Here is a 17,042-nt window from a genome sequence, read left to right on the forward strand (position 1 = left end):
GGGGAGGATCAACTTCATAGGATTTTGTTCTGTCTGGCCTGAAAACAGATGTTTGGGATTCAATTTCTCTTAGCCTTCTTCAAGATGTAACATGCCAGTACCATCCCAGATTTTTCTCAAGGTCAGACTGTTTCTTTCATCTTGATGTAAAAAAGAGGAATACAAATGGTGAATTGTTTATTTTCTTGTAACTTATTTTAAGTAAAGTTAAAGATGTCTAGTCAAATAATTGTATGATAGAAAATCAGTACACTTCTGTTTTTCTCACTACTACCATTTCAGTCTTTTTCATATTTCCTTGTAGATTTTTATTTACTTTATTCTAGCAAATGCAAAGTTGAGTCTTTTTTTTTTAATGCTGGCAGTCTATAAATTCTGTGGAAAGAATTTTCATTCGTTCCTTCTTGGTCTCTTTTATATCTGCAGGACATAGAACAGGATGGCTTCATAAGTTGTAATTTTTAAAAAGAAAATTGAATGGAAAATTAGTGTAAATTTCCAGTCCCAGTTGTCATTCATTGACTTTTCTGAAAAATTAAAACAGTTCAGTAATAGGATTCAAAACTTCATAGCTGCACACATTATTTCTTCTCCTTCCACTTTTCCTGTCTCTCCTTCTCCTTACTTACATATTTTGCAAGCATATTTTGTGATCATGATTAAACCGTGGTTTCCTTTAATAAATTTGTAAGCTTGAGGATTTTAATTAATTATGTTAATGAGAATATATATTTGCTGAATGCATATAAATAAATCAGTTCAAGAATTACCAAGTTCTTTTAGACATTTTTTCTCAGAGCCCATGGCAAGTGGCTTTCAAAAACTTCTTATGTGATATTGCATGATCAACTCAGCATTTTAAATCTTCATATGAAATAACCATGAAGCTGCAGCATGACCTACTGTAGTCATATATTTAATCTTTTGCAAAAAATTGCTATTTTTAATGGAATTTTTCATCTTTTAAAATTGCATTAATACAGATTTATGTTTTACCCTTTCATTCTTAATAAGTTAAAAAATGTAAGCTTCCTTCCTTCCTCTTTCACTGGAAGTCTCAAATAAGTGGATTTAGGGCCATAGTCATATATGTTTTATTTTTAAATGTGTTGTTAAACAATCGTTTAAAACAATTGATTCTGCCCATGCAGAAAAATCCAGCAGAGTATGTGTGCTTTAGGTCCCTTAGATAAAACTGTGTTACCTATCAAGATCTGCTCTGTTGCACTATTTGCGCTCCAGAACAGAGAACAATCATCCGTTCAGCATCCATTCAAATGATGTCCAGAAAGTCATTGAAAACTTGACTGTTCTTCCAGGCCTTGGAGCAGAGTGGTACTTAAACCCCCATAAGATGATGGTGTTGTTAACGAGTTCCTTTTATGAACCATATCCCACTTTTTAAATTGTTCTTATTTTTTTTAAATGTAAGCTGCCTGGGGTCATCTGGAGTCAAGCAGCTTCTAAACTGAATAAATTGAATTCAATAAATGAAACTTTAAAAATATACATAATGGTAAGTTAGTAGGAGTATGTGTCAAGCAATAACATTAGATGTTAGCAGCCCATACCTCGGAAACTTGACAGTATGTATAAAACAATTGTTCACAGTTGATCTTGGAATACATTTTAGAGATAAAGAATCTATAAAAATCTCCACATGTTTAAAACAGCAAACAATAGTGCCCAAACAAACTATAAAATGCACTTATTTGGTAGCATTAATTTCCTTCTAGTCAAAGGACATTATAATACAAATATACTAAAAAAATGCCACCAGAAAATACACAGACAGATTGAAAATGCTAGTAACTTAGTTATATACTAAATCTCAAAAACTGGTTTTCTAAATAAAACTATGAATATGTTAACCCACTTTATAATTCACTGCAATGCTTCCAAGAGAAATAATATATAATTTTCTAAGACTATTCTATTTTCAAATAGTTTCTTCTTGAATCAAGATATATTTGGCATAAAACAGAATAATGGAAATACCTTTAATTGTTCTATTATTACAAAACCATTTGCAATTAACTAAAGGAAAGATAATAGATACCTTAACTAAAACAACAATGAATAGACTGACTTACTGGTGCTGTTAATGAGAGGAAGGTAAAATAGCGTAATATATATTATTTCAACCTTCCAATCTCTTTTCCAGTCTTTCCACTGAGAAGGTAGTTTAACTAAAACTAGTCTGCATTTGGTCTATGATGAAATCCATTACTGCATCCATTGACCTCAAGGATGGAATCACATCCTCACTGAATTTAGATTTCTGTTCTGTGCTGTCACATGACCAACAAACTTAAAACATTGATTGCAGTTGTAAATCTTTACCAAAATAACACAAAGCATGGTATAATCTCAAAGTTTTCTGCATAAAAAAACAGGCACAAGAGTTTACTTTTGAAAAAGAGTCTGGAGAGTTTCAAGTTTAGGAAGATTCAAGAATAGTCAATTTCCACTCCAGAGTTCAAATTAATCCAACAGAAAAATGTAGAGTGAATCACAGGTGTATTTGCCATAAAGAGTCAGTCACCAAAGTCATCACTTTTTGACAGCCTTTGCTCTACTCCTTTAATTTATCTTCCATTGCTGAGCACAAGCTCTGTGGTAAAATGTCCTAACTCAGGATTGTGCCTAGCTTGGATCTGCATCTCCTCAAAAGTGCTCTCTTGATAATTCCTGTGGCACAGTTTGAGGCTTGCTCTGTTTAAGCAGCTTTAGAGTCTGAATTATCTCAGACACTTTCTCTGACTCACTAGTTTTGGCTTCAAACTGGTTTCCTTGAACCTTTACTTTGGGGCAGACTTTTCTGATATATCTTGCTAGGTTTCCTCAAGAATATCTTGGGGTGATCATGGAGGTAGGTTTTCACTATCTCCTGAGGTATGATCTATCTCTCATGTTGTCTCTGTACTCTTGGGTCTTATTAGAAAGACTTGATCATAAAATTGCATAAACTGTTCAGGCTTTATTAACTCAGTGATGTCTTTGATGGTATTGGCTCCTGCATACTTATGCCAGGTAGATAACTTTTTCATTCTGCAAGGAAAAATTTGATAGAATCGAGCACCTTCTGTCATAAAGACCTTGAGTTCCTTTTGGCACTTTCCAGTATTTAAATATTAATTTGCAACTATTCATTGTTGATAAAGATTAATTGCAGAGCTGTCTAGCTCAAAGAAATAACACATGGCAATTTACGTAAACAAAAGAAAAATCCAAAAGAAAATGAAATGCTTTGGGCATATGACAGGATGGTGCTGGCTGACTGCAAAAAGACAAGATGGTGAGTTCCAAGTTAATAATACTGTTTGCAAAATTAAATTTTGCAGCGGAAAAAGATATTTTCTGGAAACCAAATTGAAATAAGGAACAATGGTAGAAAGTTGACTGTCCAGTGTCATAAATCTATAGAGAGAGTTAAAGACCCTTGATGCCTGCTCTTCCTGATAACCTAGAATAGACTAACAATGTCTTGGTATTTAAAGAAAGTTCTCTTGACATAATTAAGTAAAATGTATTATTTATCTGAACAAATACTGCTGGAAGCTTCCTAATACAGTAAATGTATTCAACAGAATCTTTTCCATAACTCTGGATAGAATGAACCTTCCACCCATCTAATTTTCAAAGGGCTATCTCTGAATCTGAGATTGACTTATCCAAATTCATGCTTTCAGAAGTCTCTGTATTTTCCTTAGTTCATATATATATATTTAAAAAAGAGGAACAAACAGCCACTACCACACACTTCTCCCAGAAGAACGAAGCTGAAGCCACCAGCCTGAAGATGACGGATGAGATTTTGTCGAAACGTTGCTCTTACACCTTCAATTCTACGTGGGGAAAAACCCGAATGACCAAAGATCCATATATATATATATATATATATATATATATATATATATATATATATATATATATATATATATATATATATATATGTAGATCTAGAGTCTCGGGTTTCTTCCCGCGTTCCTTTCATCTTCAGAAAGTTGTGGCGACGTTTCAACGAAACGTCATCATCAGGCCGGAGTGTTCCTCCTGCTGCTTCCAGGAGCAATGTGTGGTCTGGCTGTTCCTTTATTTCCAACTGCCGGTGGGGCTGTGTTCTGACTGGGAGGAGGCGTGGCTGCTTTCTGATTGGGTGGGGGTGTCCTCCGACTGGGTGGAGGTGTGGTTGCCTTCTGATTGAGTGGAGGCGTGGCTGTCTTCTGATTGGGTGGATGCGTGGATGTCTTTGTTCTGAACCAGCCCTCTTCTCGCACCCCTAATCAAAAGAAGAGACTGGAAAGCGTCCAAGGCTAAAAGGCTTCTGCCAAGATTTAATAGTAAACACACAAGAGCTTATCTTCTCAAGCAAAAGAGTTGCTTTCAGCAACCAGCCCCTCCCCAAACACTCCTTTTATAGAGAGCTCAGGGCGTGGTCTCCCTGTGCCTCCTCCCGAGGAGTCCCATAGCCTTCCTTTGTTTGTCCCTGCTCGACTGCCTCCTGCGTCGGGCGTCCTTGAACAGGGCCAGCTGTGGGTCATCATCCTCCGCACTCTCGGGCTCACACAGCTGAGCAGAGGTTCCCGGCTGAGGACTCTGCAAAGTCTCCAAATCATCATCAGCCGGTTCGTTTCCCTCCTCCCCCACATCTGAGTCCTCCGATACATCGGAGCCGGCTGTCGGACCCACAGGCTGACCCTGAGTCACAACAGTCTTCTGATTGGTTGGAGGCGTGGCTGTCTTCTGTTTGGGTGGGGTGTGTTCTGAATGGGTGGGGTTTTTTGTTGTGTTGTGATATCCTGAGTGTTGTGATTTGGTGTCCTGAGGAGTGGGCTGTGTAGTGGCCTCCAGAGCTTTGGTTTGGCTCCGAGTTCGAGGACCTGCTACGTATCTCCGGTATGGGTCAGTCAGGTTCGTGTGTGCATACTTCTGCTTGGGTGATGGCACTTTTGCTTGACTTGTTCTGTCTTCTGTGTGGGAGAGTTTTTGTTCTGGGTGTGGATGAGTCTTGCTGGGGCTGGTGGCATTTGGGGTTGTTTGTTGGTTTTTTAAATCCTTGTTTGCTGAAATTCGTTTCTCTATCAATGCTGGTTTCCAAATGGCATGTAGGCGGGAGGTGTCGTCTCACTTGTTCATACTGTCTGGGTGTTTTTCTATTTCAATGGCTTCTCTGATTATTCTGCTGTTGAGATGTTCTATTTTGGCGATTGTTTTTGTACCTTCAAAATTGATGTTGTGTCCCGTAGTGTTTATGTGTTGTACTAGTGAAGATGTGTGATCTTTCTTCTGTACTGAGTTCTTATGTTCTTCTACACGTACCTCTATTCTTCTGTTAGTCTGTCCGATGTATGTTGCTGGACAGGAGGCGCATGGGATTTGGTATATGCCCTGGTTTTCCAGTTCTATTTTGTCTTTGGGATTTCTCAGGATGGTTGATATCTTTCTGTCAGTGTTAAATGCGGTTTTGATGTTATGTTTGCGTAGTACTTTACTGATTTTGTCGGTTGTTCCTTTTATGTAGGGCAAGATGGCTCGTCCGTTGTTCTGTTCTTCTTCTTGGATGTTTTTCTGTTTCGGAGTCCCCTGCTGAATCATATTGGTGATTTTGTTTTTTTGGAACTTGTTTGCTATCAATATGTCTGTCAGGGTGTGTAGTTCTGTTTGTATATGTGTTTCATCTGCTAGGCGTCTGGTTCTTGTTATTAGTGTTTTGGCTACTGAATTTATTTGTGCTGGGTGATGATGTGATTGCGCATTGAGGTAACGGTTGGTGTGTGTTTTCTTTCGGTAGACTGTGTGTCCTAGCGTGCCGTTTTGTTTTTTGTATATAAGTACATCCAGGAAAGGTAACTGGTTGTTTGTTTCAATCTCCATGGTGAATTTTATTTTGGGATGTAGGCTGTTCAGGTGTGTTAGGAAGTTTTCTAGCTCCTTTCTCCCGTGGGGCCAGATCACGAAGGTGTCATCCACATATCTGAGCCACAGTTTTGGTTTGTTTGTAGTCTTTTCCAGAGCGTTAGTTTCAAATTCTTCCATGAAAAGGTTGGCGATAACTGGTGATAGAGGGGATCCCATTGGTGCGCCTTCTATTTGTTTGTATCTCTGGCCTCTGTGTATGAAGTATGTGTTTGATAAGCAGTGTTCTGCTAGTTCTATAAGAAGAAGACATCCATGCATCCACCCAATCAGAAGACAGCCACGCCTCCACTCAATCAGAAGGCAACCACGCCTCCACCCAGTCGGAGGACACCCCCACCCAATCAGAAAGCAGCCACGCCTCCTCCCAGTCAGAGCACAGCCCCACCGGCAGTTGGAAATAAAGGAACAGCCAGACCACACATTGCTCCTGGAAGCAGCAGGAGAAACACTCCAGCCTGATGATGACGGATGGGATTTCGTCGAAACGTCGCCACAACTTTCTGAAGATGAAATGAACGCGGGAAGAAACCCGAGACTCTAGATCTACACATACAGACACCCGCGAGAATCTACGAAAACAAATATATATATATATATATATATATATATATATATATATATATATATATATATATATATATATATATATACATATACATATACATATACATATACATATACATATACATACATATACATATACATATACATATATATATATATATATATATATATATATATATATATATATGAATAGAACAGAATAGAATAGAATAATAACTTTATTTTCACTTTGAATGTACAGTAATCGGCATACATTAAAATGAAATTTTACTGCATACAGCTCTCAAAGGGTCACCACCTCGAATATGCACTATGCAAATATGACATAATAAATAAATAAATAAATAAATAAATAAATAAATAAATAAATAAATATGCATATACCCATATATTATATGACACAGAGAAACAACACAGTTTCATTCATATTATGTATACATGTGCATGGCGAGAAAAATGAATCTTGTGAGTTTACCAGATGGATGGCATAGGGAACAAAGCTATTACAGAATTGGTTAGTCCTGCTAGAAATACTTCGAAACCTCCTCCCAGAGGGGAGCAACAGAAGCAGACCGTGAAATGGGTGTGTGGAATGTGGAGCCTCATTCCAAATTTATTTGCTGCCTACTTCCCACTTCTCTGCTATACCATTCTACTAGATTTCTAAACTTTGTATATTTTGTATGTATACCAAGATAGGGTCATGCATGCCTAAAAATATAATATGCATGTTTCTGATATAATAATTTCCAACGTACCTTAAAAGCCTGCATTAATTAATCTAGAATCACCACCATCACCTCTGCCCATTTTTACATATTAATAATACTTAAAAATATGTTTTGAAAAGAAGAAGCATAATCCCATTAGGTGGTGCTACAGAATAGCTTCTTTTAGTAATCTACTAATGGTTTTGGAATTACTAGAAAGAATATTGTTATGCAATTACTTTCATCTTCATTTTAAAAATATGAAATGCCTCCTAAAGCACCAAGTTTCTCATTCTTAATTCCTGAAAAATTAATTTAATGTTGGCACTTGGCAGTATTAAAAGAATTGTAAATTACATCTTTCCAAAGCTGTGACATTAATATCTGTTCCCAATTCTTTCCAAGTGAAGGACACAGAATAATCAATTTAAGTTACAGGAAGCCAGATTCCAACTGAATGTTAAGGAGAACAAACTTACTAAAAGTAAAAGCAACAGTACAACCCCAAAAGTGGTGGAAGTGTTCAAATAGAACCTGGATAACTATCTTCTGGAAGAGCTTTAATTTGTATTCCTGCCCTGACAGGAAAAGTGGCCTAAATTATCTCTTTCTACTCCAGTAGTGGCAGCAAAACCAGTAAATAAAAAAAAAATCCTCCATAAGGAAGTGTGTATACAGCATTTTCTCATTTTGGGATTGAGGTTAATTCAAACCAAATGCATGAATAAAAAAAAACCAAATATTGTTAACACCTGAAGCGCAGTTCAGAGTGTAAAGCTACAGCTAAAGTTCTACAGTGGAAGTCTACAGAAAACTGAATTTGTTTTCTGACATAAACTACATATAGTTTTGCCCCTTTGCTGTCTCAATTATGCCTTTTCCTGACCAAAATATTTTATCATTCTAAATTTGTGAAAATTAACCCCTTTTCACTAAAATTCGTTATAAAAACAAATACTTATTTAAAAAAAACTCTTCTCAAAAAGAAGCAAATGTCAGAAGCACCCAATTGTTCTGCAGAATTTAAGACTTTTTGGTTGTTATGAACAATCAAGAGAGAATGCTATGATTTTGACATTTTATGGGAAAAGGTAGGCCACTAGATACTGTTACAAAAAACTACCATCAACCCTGAATATTCTGGCAATACTAATAGATCAACTGAAGATCAACAACATCCTTGGTGTTATAAGTTCCCTACATCTCATACAGATGGTCTTCATTTTATTTATTTATTTATTTATTTATTTATTTTATTATATTTATATACTGCCCTTTCCTGAAGGACTCAGGGCGGTTTACAGGGTGATTAAAACAAAAAATACAAAAGTTAAAATCAATTTAAAAAATTATATCCATCCCTGAACAAATAAAACCCCAGTTAAAATTAAAATTAAAATTAAAATTAAAATTAAAATTCTCAGCCTGGCCCAAATAGAGCAACCCTGATAACATGATCAAATATAGATGCTTCTTTGAAGTGAGGACAGCATTATCCAACAAAGCTTCCACAAGAAAATCTAGACCTTCCAAATTTTAATTTTCTCTTTATGTTAATAGCGCTATAGTCTAACTGATCTTCCACTTTCATATGAAATTTGTAAAAGTACTATGATATTCTTCCCTCACTCACCCATTTTCTCACACTCTTATCACCTCCACCAAATGTATGCCACCACTAAATTGTATACAAGTAATCATTAATTTAAAAAATTGGCCCATCGTAGCCCATTTGAGGCTATCATGGCCCAGACCAGGATATAGGCCCTGAATCTGATTCTGAAAAAGCTGCTCCAGCTGTTCCTATGGAATGTCAGCTTCAGGAGAGTCAAAGCCAAGAATCACATAAGGATGAACTAAAGGAGGAACCATCTGAACAGGAGGAAGAGTCAGATGCGGATGACATAAGTCCACCCAGCCCTTGTATCACTCAAGTAGAAAAGAGAGCAGAGCAGAGATGTTCTATGAGACTCCTTGCCAAGCAAAGGAGTAGATATCTTGCTTAGAGACAGCTCCCGACAGCCTGATTTAAGAGGTAGCCCTGTCCATGATCTCTCATTGGAACCAACTAGCTGATCTTCTGCTACAGTGTGCCATTCCAGTAATTCTGCTCATGATTCCTGGAATCCTGCCTTTTGGACTGGCTGAGAAATCTGACTTGATTCTCTGAACTTTGGACTGGATTTTGCCAATTCTTCTGTATGCTCCTGTTAAAAGTAAAACCATTCAGTGTGTCCATTTTTCAGAGACTCTGTTTGTTTTCCATTTCTTGTCTGTTGGTATCTCTTCAGCCTTGAATAAATTGCTGATCTCCATAGTTACTGTATTTGAATGTGTAATTAAATCCTGAAGCAAGACAGGGGCTAGTTTCTCACACAAGGATTTACACACCACTGAGTTGTGGCTTTGCATCATCAGAACATGATCATACTAGAGGCCATAATAAAATCATGGGATTTTCATAATCTATTACTGTACTACAATCACTATTCATATTCTTCATTTTGGTAATATATTGTTTCAGTTCTTTTTCAAAAATTAAAACAGCTTTAAAACAGATTTAGTGTTTCAAGATAGTTGCAGAAACAAAATAACATGCTTTTCATTTTATATTGTTTTCCAGGGAGTTCAGTTTTTCCTTAATTTTTCCCACATTTGCCCATATTTAATCCTTCTGGTATTAATCATATAGGAAACGAAGCATGAAGAAGCTTTTAAAAGACCGTAAAATGCCTTTTTAAATAGGAGTAAAACATAGATTTGTTGATCTGTTCAGACCAAATGCTGACCTCTATTGTTTGCATAGTCTTCCCAAGGGTCTAGAAGATTTTGAGGGATTAAAAATCCATTGTAACAAAGTTTACAAACTATGATGTTTTAGGAACACCAATGTTTAAAGAGTATTTTTCTGTAAGAAATTAATATGACTAGGCTCTCTGGAAACCTTATGAAAGGGAAAATGTTGGAACATTAAGATTTAGGTATAGTTTTTTTTTTAAAAAAAAGGTTCTGTTAGATCTGTTACAACTCCCAGTACAGAGTCATAGGAATGAGCATGGTTATGCATCAGGGGGAGGTCTAAGGTGCAATCCTAATAGTGCAGATGTCATAGGGTCATAAAGATCATTAAGGCCACTGAGTACAACCTCTTTTGCCCAGTATTAGAATCCAAATGACAACATATGATTGGCTAAGACCCTGCACATATTTAGAAAAGAAAAACGTGCACTGTTCTATGCAATTGATTCCACAACCAAATGGCTCTTATGGTTCAAAGGTTTTCCTCTGATGTCTAGTTTGAATCTTTCTTCCTATAATCTGAATTCATAATTTCTTGCCTTGTATTCTAGAATGATGGAAAACAGATCTTCACCACCTATTATTTTATAACCTTTCAGATATTTGACAAGTGCTATCGTAGTCTTCTTCTTCTCAATCCTTTTATTGTCTTTTCATATAATTTCATTTTTGTTCACTAGTTTAGCCTCAGTGTTTTTCGCTGAACCTGCCTCACTTAGTCCAAATCCTCCTTTAAAATGTGGTGACTACAACAGAACACAATACTCAAGAAGAGCTCTACGCAGTACAGGAAAAACTAAACAATTATTTCCTGTTATTTGGAAACTATTCTGTTGATGGAGCCCAACATCTGCTTTTCTTGCAGACATATCATACTGTGGATTTCTGTTCAGTTTGAAGTCTCAATACATTTGTTTTTGCATAATCCAAATGTTTGATCTTTCGCATATAGCAAGATCGTCCAGAATAGATTCTGGCTGCAGTTCTCCATGGAAAGGGCAAAAAGAGTGTCACAGCACAAGTCCCTCCCCTTTTCTATGTATGTCATGATATTGTATAAGATTGTCTAAAAGGCACCAAACTTTCGATCTGATGGCATAGTGCTCCTTTTATCACTCTGATGAGAGCAGCAAGTTCCTGTGGGTGCCACTGCATATATAAACTTAGCAAATAGTGAAAGCAATTGCACTCTGTGGTATTCTATTTCTGATGAGACACTTAAGACTGTAACACTATAATGAAAATTAATATCATTGCCTTTAAACTCCACAGAAAAAGTCCCGGCAGCAGTTCATATTCAGGAGTGTTGAAAGCAGTATTGTAGATCTGATGGGTGCATTTATGTATCAGTAACTGAACAAAGAATAGAAAGTAAATGGTCAGGTTTGTTTAATGGGGGCATGAATAACGATTTTGCCCAACAATCCATATTGGGAGTGTGGTTTTGTGAATTATTTCAGTATTCTTGGGAAGGAGAAGTAAATTGTCAATGATGATGATATCTAATTATTTAGGGCAAAGAACAACAGTAAATATTTTTTAAAAAATATATATATATCTTTCCATAGTAGTATTAACTTGGTAAATGACATTCAGGGAGAGTCAACCATGGTGTAATGTTAGATTAAGATTGGAGAAGTCCAAAGTCAAATCTTCCCTTAGCCACAGAGGCTCTGAGTAACTTTGGGCCAGTCAATCTCTCAGCCCAGCCTTTATCACAGGTTGTTGTTTGTGAAAAAATGGAAGTAGAGAGTCTTTTGTATACCATCTAAAAATCTTAGAGGATAGGTAGGATATAAATCTAATGCATGAAAGTAAATTCAATATAACCAAGTGTCAAATGATGCACTTTGAATCGTCAATTCTTTAATTTTACATCAAGTGTTCTTGTGGGAATATCTTAACGTTCATTGTACTAAAATAAAGGCAAGTTCAGTACTGGAAATCCTTAAGAAATAAATAAAATAAAACAATATTTTAATATCTTTATGGTGCAGCTACACATGTGTAGTCCTGGTCACAATGACCCCAGGTTTGCCTTACTGCTGAAAGAGGTACATAAAAAGGCAATCAGTTTTATTAAAGGGTGGAATAACTTCCTTTGAAGGAAAGATCACAGTATTTAAGAAATTTTACTTGAAACACTGGGAAATGAATAACATTATGCACACTGTGTAGAAAGAAGAAAGAAAGAAGAACAGTCCTCTCTTTTCTCCCTGTATCATCCCATAAAGTTCAGTAGTTAAAAAAGTATTTCAAATTACTGAGCCTAATTAATCTGTGCAATTCACTGCTTCAAATCACCAGCTACACTTGCCTCTTGTTTAAAAAAAATCAGGTGAAGGACTGCCTCTCTCCTACAAGCACACTCTCTTTTTCTCCCATGCTCTTGCTCTTCCCTCTGGAAGGGGAAAAATGCCAAGATCTAGGAGGCTGGCATTTGGATTCCTGGGAAAATCTTTTTTTTTGCTAAAGTAACAGACTCTTGAAGGCCTGATTAAAGCAGTTCTCCAGATCACTTTAGTGTGATTAAGGAGAATGATTCTGAGTCTCTTTCTCATACTTTCCCATTCCCCTGGGCTAAGGTAGCTCTTTTATGATGGTTCTGTTCTCTCTCCATGTTCAAAGGTCCTGCTAGACATTGCACAATAGGAATGAGAGGAAAGAAACAGGGAAGAGGGAAGGGTGGAGTTCCTGTAATCTGTAAACATAAAGCATCCTATTTAAGGGCCTTTCTCCTTGGCAGCCTCACTGGCCATCAATTGTACTGTCCTTTCTCATTACTTACAGTATTTGAACAGCAATGGATTTCAGGTCAGCTTTAGAGACCACATTAAACTATACATTGCTTCTATGAAAATCCAAATGGGAGTTTCATTACTTAAAGAGAGAATGCTTTGTTTCAAGGTAGTTCCAAAGGATACCAGTAGATCCCATGTATTTCCAGTTAGGGCTGTAGGAAGGCCACCTAATGTGGTTCAGAGTTCCGTTCTGTAAACAGCCTTATCCAGTCCAGGTCACCCCTGAAGTAAGGACATAAGAACATCATCTCCCCAGAGAGTAGAATGGCATTGACCCTGCTGGGTTTTCAAAAGACTGTGAGATCATTGTTTTGCCGATAAGGTGGGGGGACCCAGAAATGCAGTAGAGCAAATCCAGTGGCTATATTGAATGCTATTTCTAGATGTGATTACCTTGGTATGAATCTTGTTAATGTTTATGATGACATTTTGTGTGCTCTTGTACTGTCTTGTCTTCTTTTGTTTTAAAAAAAGCACGGAGACGGCATTGGTCGCTCTGGTGAATGATCTCTGGAGGGCTCGGGACAGGGGACATTCCTCTGTCCTAGTCCTATTAGACCTCTCGGCGGCTTTCGATACCATCGACCATGGTATCTTGCTGCGGCGTCTCAGGGGATTGGGAGTGGGAGGCACAGTTCTTCAGTGGTTCTCCTCCTATCTCCTGGGACGCTCGCAGTCGGTGTTGGCAGGGGGGCAGAGATCGGCCCCTAGGTCTCTCGTTTGTGGAGTTCCTCAGGGGTCGGTTCTCTCGCCTCTCCTGTTCAACATCTACATGAAACCGCTGGGTGAGATCATTCGTGGTTTTGGAGTTGGGTATCATCAATATGCCGATGATACCCAACTTTTCTTTTCGACCCCAAACCACCCCAGTGATGCCCTCGCTGTGATGTCCCGTTGCCTGGAGGCGGTTCGGGTCTGGATGGGGAGGAACAGACTTCAACTCAACCCTGACAAGACTGAGTGGCTGTACATTCCGGCATCCCGGGACATTCAAAATGTTCCATCTCTTTCTATGGGGGGTGAGCTCTTACCCCCCGTGGATAGGGCTCGCAACTTGGGAGTCCTCCTAGATTCACGGCTTACCCTGGAAGATCATATAGTGGCCGTGACTAGGGGGGCTTTCACCCAGGTTCGCCTGGTGCGCCAGTTGCGGCCTTATCTGGACCGGGATGCCTTGTGTACGGTCACTCATGCGCTCGTGACCTCTCGCCTTGACTACTGTAATGCTCTCTACATGGGGCTTCCCTTGAAGACCACTCGGAGGCTCCAACTTGTACAGAATGCGGCCGCGAGAGTTGTCTTGGGAGTTTCCCGGTACTCCCATGTTACACCTTTGCTCCGCGAGCTGCATTGGTTACCAGTTGTCTTCCGGGTGAGGTTCAAGGTCTTGGTTATGATCTTTAAGTCCTTACATAGCATGGGTCCGGGTTACCTCGGGGACCACCTGCTGCCGGCGTCAACTCCCCTCCGCCCTGTGTGTTCCCACAGAGAGGGCCTCCTCAGGGTGCCTCCAGTCAGGGAATGCCGACTGGTGGCCCCCAGGGGGAGAGCCTTCTCTGTAGGCGCCCCGGCATTATGGAACCAACTGCCGGTGGAGCTCCGGATGGCATCAGACCTCCGAACCTTCCGTCGCGGTCTGAAGACCCATTTATTTGAATTAGCTGGTCTGGCCTGATGGGGGATTATGGGTTTTAAATTGTTGTTTTAGAATGGTATTATTGTTTTAATTGGGCATTGATTTAATCTTTTTTAACTTTTGTATTGTTATTTATATATGCCCTGTGAACCACCCTGAGTCCCCAGGGAGAAGGGCGGTATATAAATTAAATAAAACCTTAAAACCTTAAACCTTAAATTGTAGTATTGTTTGGCTGTTTAACATTGTTTTAACTGTTTATAAGCCACCCAGAGTCATATACAGTATATGGTTGACTATATAAATTAGATGATTGATAGATAGATAGATAGATAGATAGATAGATAGATAGATAGATAGATAGATAGATAGATAGACAGACAGACAGACAGACAGACAGACAGACAGACAGACATTCTCTGTTCAACCAAGAAAAGAGCCCATTTGGTCCAGTATTCTATGTTATGCAGCAGCCAACTAAGCATATCCAAAAAAATTAACAATCATGATCAGAATAATGATAGTCCTCTTCCACAATTGTTCCCTAACAATTATGTTTAAGGAATATTGCCTTTGGTTCAGCTATAGGTGAGGTTACTCTGTGATAGAAATGGGCATTTTTAAAATGTGACAAATATACATATTTTTGCATTTGTGAAATAGATAAGGGGGTGGGGGTTAAGGGAGGAAGTGAATCTCGTATGTAATCTTAAGGGGGGAGGGAGATATTACCTTCCCCGTACTTGCTTCAAGGAAGATTGGGAGTCACTTTTTTAACATAGTCATAAGGTACATAAATAATTTGCATATTCTTTGCATATTCTTTTTTCTATCTCTTCTTTTTTTTCTGTACTTATTATTTCTTTTTTCTGATTTTAGTTTCTATTATCGTTTAGTATGGTTATTCTTTTTAATAAAAAGTTTTTTTTAAAAAAAAATAATATTCAATTCTCAAGGGTGGTATAACTACCCTAACTACTCCTATTTAAATGTAAGCCTTAAATCTTGACAATGGGCAAATGTTATTTTGACTTTGATATTACTCCAGCTAAATAAACTTGCATTGCAATTTGGTTTGGTTTTTTTTTTTTTTCATAAGGCGATGCTTCTTTTCTAATTCCAGATTTGTTAAAATTCCATAATATAATAGCATGACATCACATTACCATTTAATAGTTGTTATACTAAAACTGTTCTTCAAAATTAATGCTTTGTATTATAATAATTTTAGCTTGTTTGCCCCATGTAATTAATAACCAATGTATTATGTTTTGTTTTTCAGGTCCTCCAGTAAGTAACATTGAGATTACTTTTGGTCAGAAGTCAACAAAGCTAAGGCATTTATTTTCCTTTCTGTCTCATTTCACAAGAACAGGGCTTTCAGCAGAGGTTTGTCTGGTCCAGAAATTGGTACCAGATGCTGTTTTCTCTTTTGCTCTTTCTCTTTCCCTCTTTCTCTGATGTAGGGGAATAGTAAAAGAGGAAAAAGTGGTTATTTATTTTTGCCTAAAGGCTTTCGTGCCATTTTGAACTTAGTAAAAGCTGTTCTTTTTTCTTTAAAGAATGAGCTTTTGTTGTTATTGATCTCAACTGTTTAAAAAATATCTTTGTCGTGCTGCTATTTTCATAAATGTTAAATTGTCTTGCTGCATTTCAGTCTCCAAATCTTTGAGAAATAATTACTAGAAATGTTGGTTACATACATCCTGTGATTGTCCAGATGAATGAACAACTTTTGTCACTTTAATGCACCTTGTAAATACACTTCCAGCAGATAATTATCTAATCCTCATTCCACTTGCCCTCATACATATTTCTTTTAAAATTTGCTATTATTGCATGAACAAAAGGGAATATGGAGGGAAATTGAGAATCACCGTAATGATGTACTAGATTACTGTGCCTTGATTCACATAGCAATGGACACTGAAAAAGAAAATGGGCAGATTCCCAGTGACACAGAAGATGGCAATCTGTATCTTATCAGGCGGCCTGCAAACAATTCTTCATTGCCAGAGACAGGTCTATACACGAGTAACTTAAATATTCACCTGTCTCCCATGGAAAGAAGCCCAATGTACCTTGTTCTACTTCAGTAGCAAGTTTACCTTGTAAATTTATCCAAAGGTACAAAAATATATTTCATTAACTGATTGATTTGACTTAAACTGATTTTTTAATCCACAAATTCATATTATGAGTATCTAATCCCCAGAGCCCAATTTCAAAAGTAGGAACTCATATCCAATTAACTTGGAGAAAACCACCAGATTACTAGAGCTATTCCACTACTAGCAGATGTTATCAGTTGACAAAGGCAACTTTTCCTGGTGATTGCTAGACATTAGATTCAGTGCTTTTTACTGTGGTTTTAATCTATTGCTAAAACATTGTCATGGCATAGTGAAATGACATTGCAGCTAAAAATTCTGGGTACAACGATATCAATGAGGCTTTCTGTTCATGGTCTTCTTCTAGATCAATTAAAAACTATCCTAAAGATTTAAGGGCAAAAGAAGACTGCATCTGCAAAAAAAATGGTAAAATGGTTTACAAAAATTTAGTTCAAACCTTTCCTAGCAGGTTGTAGTTCTGGTAGGCTGGTGGCAG

The 17,042-nt window shown here is 37.6% G+C and overlaps 1 protein-coding gene across 1 annotated transcript in view; it reads left to right on the forward strand.

The window, feature by feature from the left end:
* Nucleotides 1-17,042, forward strand: part of COL23A1 (collagen type XXIII alpha 1 chain) — a gene marked incomplete at its 5' end in the record, with an annotated part of 306,180 nt that overhangs the window by 181,377 nt on the left and 107,761 nt on the right. Inside the window, one exon of the mRNA XM_083351737.1 lies at nt 15,715-15,821. Coding sequence (XP_083207863.1) covers nt 15,715-15,821 — 107 coding nt within the window. The remainder of the gene's footprint in view (nt 1-15,714; nt 15,822-17,042) is intronic.

This window comes from Vipera ursinii (genome assembly GCF_947247035.1).
Source record: "Vipera ursinii genome assembly, chromosome: 2".
NCBI lineage: Eukaryota > Metazoa > Chordata > Lepidosauria > Squamata > Viperidae > Vipera > Vipera ursinii.